This window comes from Manacus candei, unplaced genomic scaffold, assembly GCF_025592945.1.
Source record: "Manacus candei isolate 608988 ecotype Guabito, Panama unplaced genomic scaffold, ASM2559294v1 h1tg000086l, whole genome shotgun sequence".
Classification (NCBI taxonomy): Eukaryota; Metazoa; Chordata; class Aves; order Passeriformes; family Pipridae; genus Manacus; species Manacus candei.
Genome location: NW_026138134.1, coordinates 2,006,348 through 2,025,046, shown reverse-complemented (window position 1 = coordinate 2,025,046; position 18,699 = coordinate 2,006,348). Strand labels below are relative to the sequence as shown.

The 18,699-nt window shown below is 54.4% G+C and overlaps 1 protein-coding gene across 3 annotated transcripts in view; it reads right to left on the bottom strand.

Annotated features, from left to right (window-relative positions):
* Positions 1-15,643, bottom strand: part of KIRREL3 (kirre like nephrin family adhesion molecule 3) — a 358,997-nt gene extending 343,354 nt beyond the window's left edge. For all 3 annotated transcript variants that reach the window (XM_051812422.1, XM_051812424.1, XM_051812425.1), the window contains exon 1: positions 15,454-15,643. In XM_051812422.1, the coding sequence (XP_051668382.1) occupies positions 15,454-15,514 (61 nt within the window). In that variant the 5' untranslated portion in view covers positions 15,515-15,643. The remainder of the gene's footprint in view (positions 1-15,453) is intronic.
* Between the last annotated feature and the right edge of the window lie 3,056 nt (positions 15,644-18,699).

Genomic DNA, 18,699 nt, shown 5'->3' with positions numbered 1-18,699 from the left:
TGGAATTTGGGAAGCAGACACACATGGGGCAGCTCCAGCGAGCAAACCCTCCTGTTTTCCCCCCCTCCCCGAGCTGTGGCACCAACTCACGGGGGTCTCCCTGTGCCTCAGTTCCCTCCCCTGCCACTGTCAGACCCACCCAGCTCACCCAGCTCCCAGCCCACCAATCCAGCACGTTGATATGCAGCACTGGGCACGGAATAACGAGCTCTGAAAAGCAGTTATGGGTAAGGCTGGCAGGAGAAAAGCTGCAGGCAGCACTGGGGAGGAATTTTGGAGAGCATGGACCGTCAGTGAAGTGCCATCCCCCAACAAACCAGGAAAAAACTAAAGGCTGGTTGCAGAGCATTTGATTCCTGCAATCACTGCCTGAGGTACAGGGAACACTCCCAGCCCAGTAAAGTGTAAACTCGTTATTTGGGGTAAAATTAATTAGTGCCACTGGTACACAGGCTGACCAATGCTCAGGACACGAAGATTTATGCCCACACATCTCCAGAGCCACAGTTCTGACCCTTGTCTTCTAATTCCAAAGCCCAGCTGCCCACTGATGGTCCAGACTGGCAGCACCAACAAGGCTGCTCCTAAATCCAGAGCACCTGTGGCAACACAGCTGGTCACCTGGAGCTAAGTCATAGAAACGTGGAATTGTTAAGGTTGGAAAGACCTTTAAGATCAAGTCCAACCATCAAGTCAAGGGGATTCACTTAAACCACATGATTTGGGATTACCCATCCCTGGAAGTGTCCAAGGCCAGGTTGGATGGGGGTTGGAGCAACCTGGGCTAGTGGAAGGTGTCCCTGCCCATGGCAGGGGGTGGAACTGGATGAGCTTTAAGGTCCCTTCCAACCCAAACCATTCCATGATTCTGGGATTACTTAGAAAAGTGCCAGAGAGCACCAGCCTCTGCTTCAGGCAGCCCAGCAGCACTGCTGAATTTGGCCAAGAGCTGCTCGGTTTTGGGTACCCAGCTGGTCACCTTGAAAGGTGTGACATTTACCCAAAGCATCAGGCAAACCCCCGGTGTTCACAGGGGCTCCAAACACCACGAATTAGGTGCCCAGAGGCAGAACATTCCCGGCTGGATCCTCCGCCCGAGGATGCTCAAGGAGCCAGAAGCAGGACAAGGACTCCACTCCGCTCACCACAGCCCACCCCACTGCCCCGAGGCCACCTTCTCAACCCACTCAGGATTGTCACCTCGGGCACAAAACACCTCGCAAGCAGCAGAGCGAGGAACCGCGACGGCACAAAGCGGGCGGTGGAGAGCCTGGAGAACCGGGGACAAACCCAGCGGCGAGGAGCAGCTTTCCCTGGGAAGCACAAAGCAGGACATTGTTCGGCAAAGCCCCGCTCTGCAGGCTGAGGCGGGAGCCTCGTACAAAAGCAGGAGCTCCCACTGATGCCATTGTCGGGCTCGGAGAGCGGAGATTTCTCCGCAAGAAAAGCGGCCCCGCGACAATTATTTATCGCCACACAAACATCCTCCTCCTCGGCCTTTGTTGGTGCGACACACACCACGTGTGTCTCCAAGCGGGGAGAGAAAAGCTACCGGCGGGATCAAGGAAGGCTGAGATTAATCTGCTTTAACGCAGATAAAAAAAAACACAACTCGAGCAATCGGTTTTAAAATTCATATTAAAGTTGTAAGTCACCTTTGACTATATTAAAATCTAAACTGGAGCATCCAATAAGCCCCAAATAAGCCCCACTGGCAGTCAGAAGAGCTCCCTTATCAAGCTCTAACATCCCCTGTAAAATAATAACTGGAAGCCAGACTGCTCGGAGAGGAACTCGTTCTCCTGGGGCAGCACGATGTGACCCAATTCCTGCTGCCATTTCAGAAGGCCTGCCTTGGCCCGTGTTCAGAGTGGCAGTGGCTGCAGCAGGAGTCATCTGGGGAGGCAGAGCTGGCACGAAAGGCTCAGCACTGAGCCCTAAGCCGGGTCTATCTGCTGGGACCCAGAGCACAGCAAAGGGTTGTGGTGCTGCCGGTCAGTGAAGCACCTGGGCTGTGGGGTCTTGTTTTCCTCCCTGTACTGGTGTAGAGTTTGGGGGACTGGTTTTCTCCCAGCCCTTGGCTTCTCCTGCTCAATATTTCCAGGATCTATTGCTGACTAAGAGAGGCTGGGAGGCTCCCATTGAGGGAGCACAGGAGCACCAAGGGAAGCTGGATTTGGCAGCGGCGCAGGATTGATGGGCAGCACTGATGCAACAGCCCAAGGTCAGCTGCTGAAAGACACCAGGAATAACGGCCCTGTCACGAAGAGAAGGGTCATGGTCTGCTGAGGAACACGGGGAGCCGTGGCCAGCAGGGCCCAGCCCCCCTGAGCAGCACTGCAAAGCCAAGGAGAGGACGGGACACGCTCCCGTTGTTGGCTCACAGACCATCACACCCATCAGCGAGGGGCTCGTGCTGGGTGTAACCAGCCCTGACACAGGAGTGTTTGCACCTCACTCAGTGGCAAGGCCAGACCCAGGTAACACCAGTATAACCTTAAAGAGGCATCTCTGGTTAGTTAAGATGGGTTGGAACTGTTGGTCTCCACGCTGCTGCTCCACAGGGGTTGAGAAGGACTGAGCCAAGGGCTGCTGGAGCAGAGACCACCCCTTTCAACTGCTTGTGCACAGCTGGTAAGTGGGTCTGGGGATAAAAATGAGGGTCCTCGTGCTGCTGGAGAGCTCTGTCCCCACCAGAGCTGCAGGAGCTGCTTTCCAGCACTGCTGCCTGCTTGAGAGGGCTCCAAATAAACAAATAAAGCCAGTGCCTCATTAGCATGCAAATCTATTCAAGCCCCCATTTCAATCTGAATTCTGTGCATACGATCAGAGTGCAAAATGCAAATTATACAAACGCACCCATAGGAAGAAAGAGGCAGGAACTCTGCACAAAGGGATTAGGGCCAGGCTACTTCCTTCAGAAGATTGCAGGGCCTGGGGGGCTCCTGGCAGGGAGGGTCCTGGAATGGCCACCAGTGCCACTGCCCTGAGCTGTGCTCCAAAGTGCTTTGGAAAACACTGTGACTCTGGCTCTGGAGTGACAACTTGTTTGGAACAGGGAGGGAAGAACAAGGAGGCAGGAGGGGAGGGTGGACAAACAGAGACCAAGAGGCAAGGAGGGGTGCTGAAGTCTCAGCAGTCACAGACAAGGCTCTCCCCAAGGGATCAGCACTAATTCAGACTGGCTTGAGGGGGTAAATACGCCTCTCATCCTCCTCCAGCAGCCCCCAAAAAGGCAGCATTAGCCGAGGTCTCTCCAGCACTGAGCAGGTCACCTGCCAAACCAGGGACATGGGCCAGCTCAAGGTGAGTCTTGAGCACCAGAGGCCATCAGGAAGAGGGTCACCACCACTGTCCAGCCCCTCATCTCAGTGACAAGGGAGGTGATGCTTCCCCAGCCTTGAAAGGCTTCACCTCTCCTTCCATGGAGATTTGGTTGGGAAAGGTCTGCAAGGAACAGGAAGAAAGACAAAAGCCCAGCTTGGGAGGTCTCCTGCAGCCCCAGGCCAGCTGAAGGGACCCCAGTGCTCCTGATTTTGGCTAAGTAAGGCTCTGAGCTCTGCTCCAGCACAAGCCCCAGGTCCTGTCCCCAGGCTGGCAGGCCCAGCAGCCCCATGGCACAGGAGGTGCTGCTCCCATGGGACCCAGAGCCCGGGCAGGGCAGGGGGGGCTGTGTGTGCCCGCTGCTCCCTCCTACGTGTGAGAAATCCTCAACCCACCATTATCGTATTACATTTTCATTTTAAAGTAAATATCTGTTTTCAATTAGTACTCACTGTGAGGGGGCATGCATCACTGAGAACACTTATTTCTCTTCCTTTCATTATTAGATTAGAACTCGCTCAGGTTTAACTCCATTTACCGGCGGCACACACCGAGCTGCTCTGCAGACACTAATCCACCTCCCACCTCCACCCCCTAAAGGGTCCCAGCCCCAGCTCCAAATCAAGCTGTGACATGAGCCTGCTGCAGCTCTGCCCAACCTCCCAGAGCCCACCCATCTATTCCCTGCAGGTCCTTCCTCCAGGCTGTTAAATTCCCACTGTTTTTCCCTCGTGGCACAAAATCTGACCCCCTCGTCACAACGTCTGTGTAGGAACCCACCTGGACTTCCCCAGGGTTACATAAAGGGAATGAAACATGGAGCAGAGAGTTGCCCAAAACCTTACAAATAAAACCAAAAGCATGGAGGATCAACCACAGATGGTGTTCCACCTGCTCATTCCTTCATGGGTAAGAACATCACCATTCTTCCCAAGCCTCCCAACCTCCTCACCTCCCTCCCAGTGAGGAAAGCCCTTCCTCCCAGTGAGATCACCCCAAGCACACCCTGGCCCTGCCTGCTCAGCCCTCTGCTCAGCACTCAGAGCATAATGGTACCGTTATCCTTTGCTCATTATGCCTGGTTTTTATTACCAGGCCTCATTAAGTTAAGAAGCCTCTGTAATTTAACTGCATCCCTGGGTCTCCGCACGGGGGCTCCAGCTGGGCCTGTCGTCAATCACTGTATTAAAAACACAGGCCAAAAATTGCCATTACACCCGTTACTGCCCATCAATCTCTTCAATTGCCTCTTAGGTCCTTTCTTTACCTGCTCAATGCTCCAGTGCCAGATGGATATCAGTGGCACCCTTAAAGTCTTCCCATAGTTTCCAGCAATTATGAGCTGATTTTAAGGTGCTTTCAGAGAGGAGCAAGTGAGGCAGTTGCTGGTACTCAATGTCCTCACGGTGCACAGGAAACAGGTAATAAAAACATGTAACCAGACCAAGAGAAATAAACTGTGTTAGACAATAAAACGTAATTTTATCAAACCTAACACAAGGTGCTTTACAGACACACAGATCAGCTTAACACTGGTTTAGAATTAAATATACTGTGACAAATTGACACGTCGTGAGAGCCACCACGGCGAGGCCAAAGGCAGGAAGAGACCTGCAACCCATTTCCAAACCCCAAAGAACCAGCAGTCGACAGTCCAATGGTTTCTACAGCAGCTTCCCAGCATCCCTTCATCCCCCACAGTGACCTGGCCATCCCTGGGGCACAGAAAACCCTTCCTGAGCTCCAGGTTCACATTTCAGATATCAAAACACAGTATTTTTGGCAGGTCCACTTCAAAGCCTTCAATCCATAATTCTTGGATGCTTCCTGCTTTTCAACAAGTTTCAAAAGTTCAACTTTTCTTCCTGATTTTGAACCAGATGCTCCCTCTGGGACGACAACTCGGATCTGCTCAAGTCAGCAGCAACTTGCACGGGTTAAGAGCACTGCACAGACCTCTGCTGTGCTTGGGAGAAAGCCAAACCATGGGGAGAAACCTGCCTGCTGCAGGGAAAACTCAGCCTGCTGGGGGGAAGGTTTGCTACAACCCTAAAGACGTGGGCAAGGGACATGTGGCAATTGCAAAGGTCCTTTTTTTGTGAGGTATTTATTGCACTCTTATCCCCTCTCCTCCCCACCATCCCCTGCTCATCCCCAGGGAAAACCAGCCTTCCCTGGTTAGCACTTCCCCTCCTGGTTTGCTTCATCACAGGAAGGGTGGGAAAAGGCAATTCTGGGAGCTCACAGGTAGCACAGGAACTGCCCAGGTGTCACAGACACCACCTGGAGCAGTCAGCACTGCTGGGTGAGAGGTGCCCGCTCTTTAAAAGCCAAGGCATCCTTAGGAGGAGGTGGGCATGGAGGGGGGCAGTCCAGGCCTCTCCAGCCAGCCCATGATGTAAGAGAGCTCTGAAGATTTCCAAGGGCATTGTGTTCCCCAGTTTATCACAAGTGTCCATCTTAAACCAATATTATCATTTTAAGCGTGACAGGAGCAAGAGGGATGTTGAGAAAGCACTGCTGCTGCAGGAGATAGACACTCAGAGGGGACACAGAGGAAAAGAGACCCCTCAGACTCACAGTCCTGACACACCCCCAGCCCAGGGCCTGTCTGACAGCAGGGACAGTCACACTGCTCTGGCCTTGACAGCAAAAGGCACTTCTGCTCTGCCAGAGGTTCCTCCTGCTGCCCTTTCCAAGCACATCTCCACCTGAGTGGTGCCAAATCCCAACACTGCCATGCCAGGGAAGGGGAAGGGACATTTCCAAGGGGTACCAGGTGACAGAGCAAGCCATCAGCTCTCAAAGAGCTTCCTACAGTCACTGTCAGCCCAAACACAGCCCAGGGGAGGGGGAAGAGCAGCCACGAGGGATGATGCCCACCCCAACCACGGGCACAAAGCCTGCACTACCAAGTAGAAGAGCTCAGAAGATCTTCCACCTGGCCAAAGCAAGAGCAGATCACCACAGCCAGGATGTGGGGCTGGACTGGGACAACTTCAGGCATGCAGAGACCAAGCTGGACCACAGAGGTTGTCCAAGCTGCACCTCAGAGCTGGGTTTAGGCACATAAAGCCTACAGGGCTGAAGATGTTTCCCCTGGTCTCTGGTGGGGAGCTCCTGAGCAGGGAATACCAGCAGGGTTGTCTCCCAGGTACAGAAAGACGACACCTGTCTTGATGTTCCCTGGCAATTCCCATTATTATAAGGGCAAATAAAGGAAATCACAAGGAATCTCTCATCAGCCAGTGAGTCAAGCTCCAGCTTAGACAGAAGGAGTTAATTTACAGCCACTCAAAGCTTTGATATCTTAAACCTCTTCGGTGTCTGGACAAGATGAGGAATAAGCACAGACAGCGTCAGACTCTGTGATGGGGAGGACAAAACACTGCAAACAGCTGTGCCTAATTTTAGCATCTGTTGGTTCTGTTTCTTCAGCACTTGTGGCTGGGGGGGAGGTGGGGGCTGGCCCTGTCACTCCCAGCTTAATAAAGCCAGAAGGGAAAGAGAGGGGTGTTAAATCACACTCTGGGGATTTGCCCGTGGGATAGAGTGGGAAACAACCTGACAAGGCACCACTGCCCAGGAATGGCAGCCATTCCCTGCTGCAGGTTATCCCACACCCTGCAAGGATGCACAGGGGGCTCCCCAGCTCCGTGAGCCCCTTAGGTGTGTTTGTCAATGAGGGGGCACAAAGCAGTGGGGCAGACACTGCCCTGCATCCCCCTCCCTCGCCCTCCCTGCTCCCTGAGCCCATGGCATTCACACCACCGTGTGCTGGATCCTCCTGGAGATGTGTCCAAGCAGGCCATGGGTGCCCACTGCTCCTCAGGAGAAGGGGGGCAGCTCCGGGGGGCTCCCAACTCTTCCCCCTACACTCGAGCCAGCTCTCGGCAGCACAGCAGAGGGAAGGGCCTCGGGGCTGAACCCCAGAGCCCGGGCTGGTGCCCCAGGGTCCCCGCAGCGCCCGAGCCCAGCAGGTCACCTTGGCCCCCCCCAGGAGCGCCACACCGGCAGGTGGGAGCGGAGCTCGGCTCCATGCGAGCGCTGCTGCTGCCACCGCCAGGCTGAACGGGAAAGGGAGGGGGAAACCTGCGCTGGCTCTGCCAGGTCACCCGCCTCGGATCCCAAACACTCGGGGATTCCCTCCCCGTGCTGAGTTATTGGGACCCCCCCGGCCCTCGAGCTGCTCCTCCCGCTGGGAACGCGCAGCCCAGCGAGCTGGACTCCTTGGGAAGGCTCTGCCTGCTCCCCGGGGCTGCCGGGGTGTCACCGGGATGCTCTGCTCAAGTCACCGGGAACAGCAACGGCCAGGCTTTAAAACCCACACTCTGCAGGGCCCCGAGCCCACGCAGAGCCGAGGCAGCCACAGACACCAGAGGAGCTGATAAGGCTCATCTGCCTGCTAACGATTGTCTCCTGTCATTCTTGTGCAGCTGGGGACAAGTGGCTGCAGTCAGCGACTTGCCAGCTGGGGGGAAAGCAGCAGTTTTGCATCGTCGGGAATGCAAACACATCCAGCTCCCCAGATTTTCTCTCCTTGCTGGCAGAACTTGTCATGGGCTGACCGACACAGCACCAAGTGACACCTCGGGGGGACAGGTGAAGATGCAAAGGGAAGGGTGGTAAAGAGAAGGGGTTTCCTGCAGACACAGCTTGAGAGAAGGATTCCAGCTCCACTGCCTCAGCAACACCTCGGTGTGCTGCTGGGTTTAAATCCCTCTGTGGGAGCCAGAGGCTTCTCTGTTGGGCAGAGAAGCTCTCCCCCATACACCTGAAGGCAGAGCAGCCAGAGGGGACCATCTCCCTTCATCACCTTCAGGGCCATGAGCTTTGCCAGCACGGACCAGCATCACTCCCTGAGGGTGGGAGGCATCTCTGGCTTTGGGAAGCCTTGAGCTGCAGGTGAGCTCAGGCTCACAGACAGCCCTGGAAGCACAACCTGCTCCTCCCCACAGGGCAGGGACAGCTGAGCCTCACTCTTGGCCTCACCACCTGCAGCCAAGCAGCTCCCAGTTTGCACTGGAAAAGGCAGGGGCAGAACCATCAGAGCATGGGTGGCCTGGGAAGATCTGCAGGAAGGTGCTGCTCATCCTGAGCCAGCAACTTCACCAGCTCAAGCCAACATTGGCTGAGTCAAGCCTTCATCTTTGGGTTGCAGCCAGTGCCAGAGAAAGAGCAGCCCTGTTATTCCAGAGGGGAGCTCCATGTATCCCTTTGCACCTCACACCATAGAATCAGAATGCTTTGGGTTGGAAGGGGCCTTAAAAATCACCCTGCTGCCAGGGGCAGGGTTGTTGCTCACTGGGTCAGGTTGCTCAGGGCCCCATCCAACCTGGCCTTGGACACTTGCAGGGATCCAGGGGCAGCCACAGCTCCTCTGGGCAGCCTGTGCCAGGGCCTCCCCACCCTCACAGCCAGGAACTTCCTCCCAGCCTCAGCTACCTCACACACCTCACAGGTGCTTCTGCACCCCCATCTCAACATCCCCTCCATCCAAAGCAGCTCCTTCCATCCCACTTTTTTCCACAGAGACTCACAAAATCCCTGCTGTTGTTCCTGCAGCACTGGCCATTATGCAAGTTAGGCTGTCTTAACTTGCTGCTGAGCATACAAGTGGGGCTGACATTTATTTAATCCTCACAGTAATGTTGACTGTGTACTTACTGAAACACCTCATGCTTATGGAAGACATTTGTTTCCAAGCAGCTTATGCTAAATTGCAGTGATATAAAGGAAACACTTATCCAATATTGACATTCCCTGACTGGCAGCATACTGCTGGAATACTCATTTATGCTGGGGGTGGGAGGGGGATGGGACAACGGCGACCTGAGGAGGATTCAGGCCCTCCATGTCTGATCTTTTAACAAGTCAGGCAATTTTAAGTTTTAAGGAGTGAATATCTGCCCAAAATGCAAGGTAGGACGCCAAACCCAGTGGCTTCTCCCACTCACTCCCTGCTAATATTGGCCCCACAGCACAAAGCTTTGATCCTTCATCCGTGAGGAAGCTGGAGAAAGTTCATCCCTTGCACCATCGGGGCGTATTTCATCTGGAGTCAGCGAGGTTCCTCCTGCCTGCAGCACGTCCTGCTGGGCAGGGAGCTCCTGAGAAAACCACATCACTGAACATTTCCTGTGTTTCTATTGCCCTCCCACGAAATTGGGGTTGCTCACTCCGAATGCTCCTGAAATGTTCAGCCTTGAGGTGCTGCAGCATCCGAGCAGAGCCCGGCCCAGCCAGGCAGGGTGTTCCCCACGAGCCTTGGCCACATCCCAGATTGGAAGTGACAGCAACAGACCCAGGAACATAAATCCACCAGCTCTTAAGAGGTGAATCAGCCACCACATGACCACATACATGGGAGACCTGCTGCAGCAATTCCACCCAACACAAAGTAATTGGAAACAAAAGAAAGCATCTATTATCCGAGCTGAAGCTCTGCATCAATGGTTAATGAGCAGCAGTTATGGCAAAGCCCTCAAAACCCAATTACATCCTGCTCCACCCTGAAAGGCAGCAGACCCAAGGCTCGCTGTAGCTTTTGTTTCGAGTGGGGGCGTTGAATGAACACATTAAGACAAGATCTTATCCCCAAGTTAGCATCTGAATTTAACAATGCCAGTGTTCCACCTCCTACTCCTCCAGCATGTGACACCAGCGAGGCAGGACGCCCAGAGCCCATCGCTCACAGCACTAAAAGCACATTTAGATTTTAAGCTGTTTAATGTAACTCGGTAAAAAGGAAGAGCCATGTAACAGCCAAGTGACCTCCAGCTCCTTCTGCTCCACTTTGGAGGCTGCTGCTGCCACCAGGGAAAGGCAAACACTGAGCGTGGGTCTTGCCAGCCAGGCAATGAATAAACAGGCTGGGCGATGCTCAAAGGGCACATTGAACCAGGACATCTGTTAGGCCACCGTTTCCAAGGCCAAACCCCAGCGTTTGCTCTGTCCTACCACAAGGCACGATTCAGAAATGGGTATTTTCCTTTTCCCCCTTCTGGCAGTCTGGCCTGCAGACGTGCCCTGAGGTGCAGTGAAACAGAGGAAGGGGAAAAGGAAACCCAGGAGTTTTGAGAAGCATCAGGACCCTTCTACTCAAAGACTAGCACAGGGTTTCAACTTCATTTCTTCCCAGCCAAGAAATCCCACATTTACTGGTACCTTTGATTCCCACAGCCCTGCAAGGGCTGGGACAGGAGCCAGCCCTGAAGGCAGGGCTGAGACCCCTGAAGCACTCTCAGCTCCAGCAAACGCCTTAAGTCTCAGCAAGGAAGAGACTGATTTACAACCAATTTGTTTCACTGCCTATTGATTTATAAAATAAGCTTGTACACGGTCACTGTGGCTCTGTTGCTCTCTTTGGCCAGAAGTAGCTCTCAAAGCAGTCAAAGGAAAGACTTGTATTGCTCCTGAACAGAAGATAAATTAGGGCCTTCAGCAATTGTTGGTATAAACTTGCTGGTCTTTAAAATAAATAAATAAATAAATAAATAAATAAATAAGAGCTGTTTAATCCTGCTGGAAGGATCCTGGAAGTGATGCAAAGCCAATTCTCCAGCAGCATTTCCATAAAGCCCCTCCACCCAGCATGCTGAGGAGCTGAGAGTGCTGCACAAACTTGCAAAGCTGATCATTAAATCAGAGGTTTGAAGCAGCCACACTCTCCATCACATGCTGCTCACAGGAAAACAGTTTATTCAAAGCCCTTGATCCTCAGCCAGCTCACAACCTAAGGGGCATATTGGCCTCTCCCCCCTTTATTTACAGCTACAAAAGAAAGAAGAGCACGGAGCTGTTTTATCCTAACATTTGCAGTCCAGCTACAGAGAGGCCGGGAGCTGGTGGCACGTGGTGCTGGGAACCTGGCAGGGATTTCTGGGCACGTTTCTACTCCAGTTGGTGTCCCCTAAAACCACAGGAAAGCACAAAGCAATCGACATCTGCCCGGGATGTGCTGTGCATAAACTGCCCGGGCACCTCTGCCCGCCCTTGGATGGGGGGAGGCTGCTGGGGATGCAGGAGGAGCAGCTGCCCTGCCCTCCTCCCTCTGGCAAAGGGCACCTGGACAGACCCCCAGCTCCTCCCTCTTGTTCTTTTCTAAGAACTGAAACCTTGCAAGAAACGTGGTTTGGGCAAAGTCACCTGTGGCTCTCACTGCAGGAGGTACAGATGGGAGATGGGGAAGCAAGAGGAACCTAAATTGTGTTCAAACAGGCCTTGGAGGAGGCAGTCCTGCTCTGTTCCTCTGGGATAGCACACACTGCACAACACCAGCTCTAACGTGAGGCTCATTTGAGTTTCCCTCCCGTGCAGCCCAGCTGTGAACACACTGCCCCTGCCAAACCTGCACCAGCCCACAAAGCACCTCCCCAAACCATTGCTGTCTTCATCCAACCATTTTCAGTTCACAGAATCATAGACTATCATGATTTGCAATGTGCTAGGCTCCAGGAGCTCTTCCTTGGTTAATTTTTAAAGCCCACTGGTGCTTTCACTCCTTGTGCTTCCCGAACAGCTCCCCAGCACCGACACTCTCCTGGGTTTAGGAACCAGCCCAACACCCTTCCCTTGCAAAGGTGCTCTTCTCTCTACATGGCAGGAGGAATTCACTTGGAAGAGGGATCACAGCCACAGATTTCCAGGCTTCTCATTAACAGGCTGGTGGTTGTCAGACACAGAGATCACCAAGTGCCCCTTGCAGCCACCAGCCCTTGTGCTCACACCCCCCAGCACCCCACAATCTCACATTTTTGCTCCCTGTCACCCATTAACATCCCCCAGGATGTGAAAGTCCTCTTCTCCTGGTCATAACCAGTGTTGGTGGGTGGAACTGGGCTGGTTTCCCTCATGGGAATAATATCACCCTTCTCCACCTGGGGGCTGAGGACAAGCCAGTGGGAAGTTGAGCCACTGCTGCTAATAACGGGCCCCTCTGACAGAAGATTGCAGAGCATTTGCTTCCAGGGAGGAACCAAGTGAACTGTGAAGGAGAAAAACATACCCTGCAACACCCAGAGAACTCGGTATTCATCACCCTGAGGGAAAGCAAACATGCCTTTGGAAAGAGAGCCCCAGACAGGCAGAAATCTTCCCATCCAAGGTAAATTTCAGATCCTGCCAAATCCACCTAGGCTGGTACAGCACAGGCCAGCCAGAGGAGGAGGTGGCTGTAGGGGCACCTTCAGTGGTGCTGCTCCCCACAGCCCCCCCTCCCACAGCTGGGACACCTTCCCCAGTGGCTCCCAGCCTCCCCCAGTCTGGCTGGCACTGGAGCAGAGGAGAGGAGGGTGAGCTTTTCAGCAGGCAGAAGCAAAGGCAGCCGCTTTCATGGCAGCATCAACTGCTTCCCACCGAGGGGCACCCACACCTTGTCTCTGCAGGAGGCAAATTGTGCTGTGATTTCCTCCCCTTTCCCCCAGCGCTTGGTCCGGCAGCTCCCGGGAGGGGGAAGAGGGAGCAGCACCAGGGAAAAGCAGCCCTGAAACACTGACCTCGTGACTGCCACAAAGAGAAAGCTCTTGCAGGCTCTTGCAGACCATTTGCGAGGCAGAGAGACAAGAGATGCTCAAGGGAAGGCAATTTGTTCTCTCGGGAAGGGGCTGTGGGAGGAATCCTCCTCCAGGCTGAGCCTGTGTGTGCCCAGGTGCAGCTCAGCCCCAAACAGGAGCAACAAGCAGCTTCCTCCTCCTGCAAACTCCACTGGGAGCCCAAGTTCCAGGCTGCGTGGTTTGCAGGAACAGCAGGACATCAGGATGCCCAGGAAGTACAAACCCAAGGGCACAGGTGTACACATCCAGTGATGGAAAATGCCCTTTTGCTGAGCCTTTGGATAAGGAGGGTTTTTTTTAAAAAAGTGTCCAGCCTGCAGATCCCAAGCCGGGTTTTCAGCAGAGGTGATCCTCTCATCTCTGCTGCCTTTGGCTGGGGGAAGTTTAATTATGGCAAATCCCTTCAAGCCACTTTGGCAAGAAAACACAGCCCTGCCTGCTCCCTGCCCGCAAACAGGAGCCACTGAATCTCCTGTGGGGCAGAGTCAAGTGACTTTAGTCGTTCCTCGAAGTGAGTTTTGGCCCACCAGCTGACTCCAGGGCAAGGCATGACTGCCCTCTGCGTGCACACACAGCATCCCCTCCCCACAGCCTCGGGGACACCTTTGCACATGGACACCGATGCCACCACCTCTGGCTGCCCCCCCACCACCACAGCGGCTGCTCCAGGGGAGGCAAACACAACACATGCTGGAAAATCGGCTTCAGTACCTACATCCAGGCCTTTCCTCCCCCCGAGCACCGTGTGGCTGAAGGAATCCTTTGCATTAAATCCTGTTAGGGATCCTTTGCACGGTTTCACCCCAACGGGAAAAGCCCCGACGCTGCCGGCAGCCCCTTTCTTATGCACCGAGAGCAGCAACTCCATAGAAATGCACTTGGCTCGTTCTATGGGAGAAAAAGAGCCGAGCAAACGCTCTGCAAGGCGCTGTCTGTGCCTCGGAACCCGGCATGAATAAGCAAGGTACCAGCTGCACACTCCTGAGCGGGCAGGCAGCAGACACAGCAGCCCAGGAGCCACCGCGGCTCCCGGAGCCCAGCGCTGCTAAAAAGTGAATTGGCCCTTCTTAAAATAATGGCTGCGAGAGGGGAGGGAAACCAAAGAGATCCCTGCTGCATCCCGGACACAAACTTCTCCGCTCGGAAAATGCCGTTTGACCCGGTGTGCGGGAGCGGGAGGGGGGCGAAGGCCGGGATCAGCTCCCAGACGCGGCTCCCCCCGGCCCCGCCGCCGCTCTGCTCTGCCAGGGACAGCTCGAGTTTGTTCAGCCAGAAACCTCTCGGAGGACACAGAGGGTTTCTTTTGTGCGGCAGCGAAGGCGAATGCAAACACAGCTTTCTCCCTGAAGGAATATTAGCACAAGCAGAGAGCGAAGGGAAGAGAGAAGGGGAAGGGAGGACGGCGTGGGAGCCCAGCATCACATCCGAGGCTGGGAAGAGAAGAGGGAAGGACAAGCAGAAGCGCAGCCACCTCCAAACACGGCGTCCCTGCTCGGGGAATAGGGCGAAACACAGCGTATGGTGGGGGATGTTCAGCAATAATGTCTGGCTGAGCAAAAAACCAGCTGCCCGTGGAGAAGCACTACTCTCTCCAAAAGTTTTATCCTTCATTTAATCAACAGATGGACTGGCTGCGTGGGTTTGGGATTTTTTTATCCCTTTTTTCTTTCTTTTTCTTTTTTTTTTTTTTTTTTTAAAGCATCCCCAAGCCGTACCCTCACAAAAGCCGGCGTGGGGACCACGGCGCCGTGACACAGATGGTGTTTGACACCGGCGCTGGGAAGGGATGAGCAGCAGAGGGGCGAAGCCGGGGTCTGGCTGCAGCTCAGCGTCCTCCACAGGTGACAGCCAGCCCAGGGAGCGGGAACACGGCAGCGCGTCCAACCCGGCTTCCCCGAGCACACCCCCTCCCCAAATCCACCTTTATGCGTTATTTTCTGGGGGGAATCAAGCAGGTAGTAAAGTTGCAGGGCGAATCCCTGCGCATTCCCACGCTCCTGCCTCCCTCCCGTGCGCCGGAGAGGTGGGACCCGGCCGTGCCACCCCCGCGGGGTGCCCACCTCCCCCGGGCTGGCTGCATTGGCAGCGACTCTTCTTCCCCTCACCTCCCCAGGAGCAAATCGCTCCCCACCCCGGCTGCACAACCGCAGGCTCCCGTGCCCGGGCTGGAGCCGCTGCCGCCGGTCCGAGCGGCTCCTCCGCTGCCCCCGACCCGGAGCATCCATCGCCCCCCGCGCCGGGGGAAGCACCGGGGGGCGAGGGGGCGTCTGGGGGGGCTGTTGCTCAGCACAGCCGTGTTTACACGCCAACACCACCTCATTACCGGAGCCGAAGCAGCGGCGCGCATTTGCATGCTAAAGATTTTGCCTTTTTTTTTTTTTTTTTTTTTTTTGAGAAAAAAAGGTAAAGCCGCCTCGCCCGGAGATGCACGAAAAACTCTGCAATCCTCCCCGTCTGCCCCCACCCTCCTCCCCTCGCCAAAACCACGCGCGGCCCCCGCACCCCACCGCGACCCCCCGACCCGGGGGGACCCCCGGGCTCCTGTCGGAAACTCCGGCGCGGCGCCGGCTCCTACCGTGGCTGAGCAGGAAGCAGGCGAGGAGGAGGAGGAGGAGGTCTGCCTGGAAAGCGCTCATTCCTCAGGGTGGGCTCGGCGCCGGGGGTCGGGGGGCTCCGCTGCCGCTGCCGGCGGGGGCTTCAGGCCGCCGCCCGCCGGCTCCGCTCGCCCGGCTCCGGCTCCATCGCCGCCCCCCAGCTCCTCCCTCCCTCCCCCGGCAGCGCTGCCTTCACTGGCGGAGCCTCGGCGGCGCAGCCCGGCTTTTGGAGAGCGGGGGGGGAAAGGGGAGGGAGGGAAAGTGCCGGGGAAGGGGGAGTAACTTGCGCGCAGCTGAGCGATGGCTCAGCCCGCGGGGTGGGGGAGGATTTGTACGACCCCCCCTTCCCAGCCCCCCCAAAGGCTGGTGCGCGGCCAGAGAGGGTGGAGGGGGTTAAGGTGGGATGGGGGGGTTGGAGCTGCTCCTGCCTCGGTTGCAGGGAAGGAAGGGACGCTTCCCCTTTCCCCCCTCCTGGTGCTGCCCCCACCCCGGGGGGGGCACATAAAGCAGGAGCTCAAACACTTGCGTGGCTTTAACGCCCCCCATCTCTAAATTTGGAGGGGGTGCTGCCCATCAACCACGGCACCCCTGGACCACTCCCTGCCTGCCTCCGGGGCACCCCGTGCTTTCCCGGGGAGGGGGCTGGCAGCCAGAGCCTTACCCTGAAATACCCTGAACATCCCCAAAATCCCGGGAAAAGGTGGGGGGAGTAAAAAATAACGTGCCTCCCCGGGGATAAGTTGCACCTTCGCACAAATCCAGAGGAAGCTGGAGATGGGGGGCTCTAGAAGACACCCTCGTTTTCCCCAGGAGGGGGGCAGTGGCTCCTCACACCTCCATAAAATCCCACATTGGAGCTGGGAGTGGAAAAAGACCGCACACAAACCCTAAAAAAACCCAAAATAAAGGTTTGGTGGGGGGACCCTCTGCAAATGCTTCCCGCTGCCATTTTGCAGGGCTGAGGCATCCCTTGAGAGGGCAGGGGGTAAAAGGGCCTTTTCTCCCCTTCAATCACCATTTTTGTCCTTTGTGGGTGTTTTCTTTCTTTCTTTAATTTCCTTTTTACCCAGTGAGAGTTTGAGGGCAGAGCAGAGGTGTCCAAAAATCAAAATAAAGCAATGAAATCATTGCTTACCACCACACTTCTCGTGGCCATGGAGGCCAAAGCCTCCCTCATCACCGAGTCTAAGGGGCATGTGGGTATGGCTGAGCTCAATTATTAAACCAAAATTAGAAAGTAATTACAGCTGTGGACTCTAATTACTGAAAGGTGAACTTAAAAAAAAGACTGCACAGCTTTTCCTGCTGCTTTGGGGGCTCCTGTTTGCCTCGGTGGGGCCACAGCTACACGTGGCTACTAAACTACGGCTACCAGCCCTGGTTCAGCTAAAAAAAAAAGGATAACTTTCCAAAAGACACTTGTGCTAACAAGCTAAAGTGATGCCAGGTGGGTTAAACCTGGCTTAGGAGCAGCGATGAGCTGAGTTTTATTGATTGAAACCCAAGCACCGCACGCAGGCTCTGCTCTCAGCGGAGGAGTGGAGTCACCCTGGAAATAAAGAGCTTTTATTATTATTTTTAGCTGGCATCCCTAAGGAAATAAAGCTGATTTGATTTTTGTCCAGGGGATGCAGGTTTGCTCATCCCTGCCTGCCTGTGTACCTGCAAGGAAAAGGTGCCAAAGTGGGGCTGAATCCTCGGAACTGCCCCATCCCTCGTTTTTCCTCGCTGAGGGCTGGTGGCACTGCTGGGGTGTATTTTCCAGCAGCACATCCTTCCACCCCAACCCTCGGAGGGGTTTTGGCAGGACTCTGACCCGGGTGTTGTTTCCCTGCCTGCCCTGCCAGGCACGTTACAGGTGGTGTATTTTTCCCGGCAGCGGCGCTGATTTAAAATGCGCGTGGAATAAAATGCTCCCTGCCTGATTTCAGTGGGAATTAGATTTCTAAATAATTCCCAGGCTCTCCCTGTTGTGTTTCAGTTTATTCTGCAAAATGTTGTTTGCTTGCAGACTAGGGGTACTAATGTATATTAAGGCTGCTACACAAGTCAGGCTTTCCTGTGAAGCTTCAAAACACCATTAACATTTGCATGGCAATTTCTTCTCTTCCTTTCACAAAAAATATTATTCCTTACCTGCCTTAAAACCTGCAGAATTTGGAACTTCCAGCAATCGAGAATATTTTTCTCTTTTTTTTTTTCTTCCCCCCCCCTCTCCCTTTCTCCTTCCCAGTGAAAACATTTCAGCTGGAAAATTCTCATCATTGCAACACTGACCTTTGCAAAGGGCTTTAAATCCTTGAGTGGAAGTAGCATGTAAGTGCAAAGTTTTATTAACTGATTACCTCTGTGGTTTCGACTACATTGGTAGTCAAATTTGATTTAGAGGACCAGGCATGGGAAAAAAAAATCAGGTTTCTGACATAATTTTGGCTTTGCTGCAGCCTGAGCATCGTCCTGCAAGAGCAGCTTCCCTCCACCTGCTCAATTCCTGGAGACCAACTCGAGTGCAAACTGATTATTAGATGCTCCTCTCGGATATCTCATTTAAATCTGCTCTGCTTTGTGGAAGGAAATGAATCATTGCAATTAAAGAGCTGAGAAAATCGCGGCGCTGGGTGAGACGGCCTTTGGGGAGGGACATCAGGCGGTGCCGAGCGGATCCGCCCCCGGCGCCGGGCCGGGGCTGGGGTTGCAGGTGGGAACCTCTCCCCGGGTCCCTGTGCATCCCCCTGCCCCGGAGCTTGGCTCTAGCGGGGCCATATCCGTGTCTCCCCACGGAATTTGGGGTTGCACACCTGCCCCATGGGGCAAAAAGCAATTTTAGGAGCTGGGAAAAGCAGCTGCTAAACCCCTCCCTTCCCTCTGAACCTCAGCAGGGTTAAACCAGGTACAATCCTCTTCTTTTTTCCCTTTTTTTTTTCATATTCCACGTTGACAAGTGCATTAGACATGAAACACCACAGCAATGAAAGCCCAGACTTTCCTCGTGCCTTTGACTCTCTTACTTCCAGGCTATTGACTGAGAAGTATTTACAGGGAAGTGCAAGAAACAAAATGTTCTGAAAGGCTGCAGCAAAATGGAAGGGGGAAAAAAATAGAGAATAATATAAAACATGTAAGCAGCTTGATCAAAATGAAGCAATATTGACAGAAAATGGAGTTTTAAGCAGCGGGACAACAGCAACTCAGATGGATTTCATTCCTGGGGTATTACAACGCTAAGC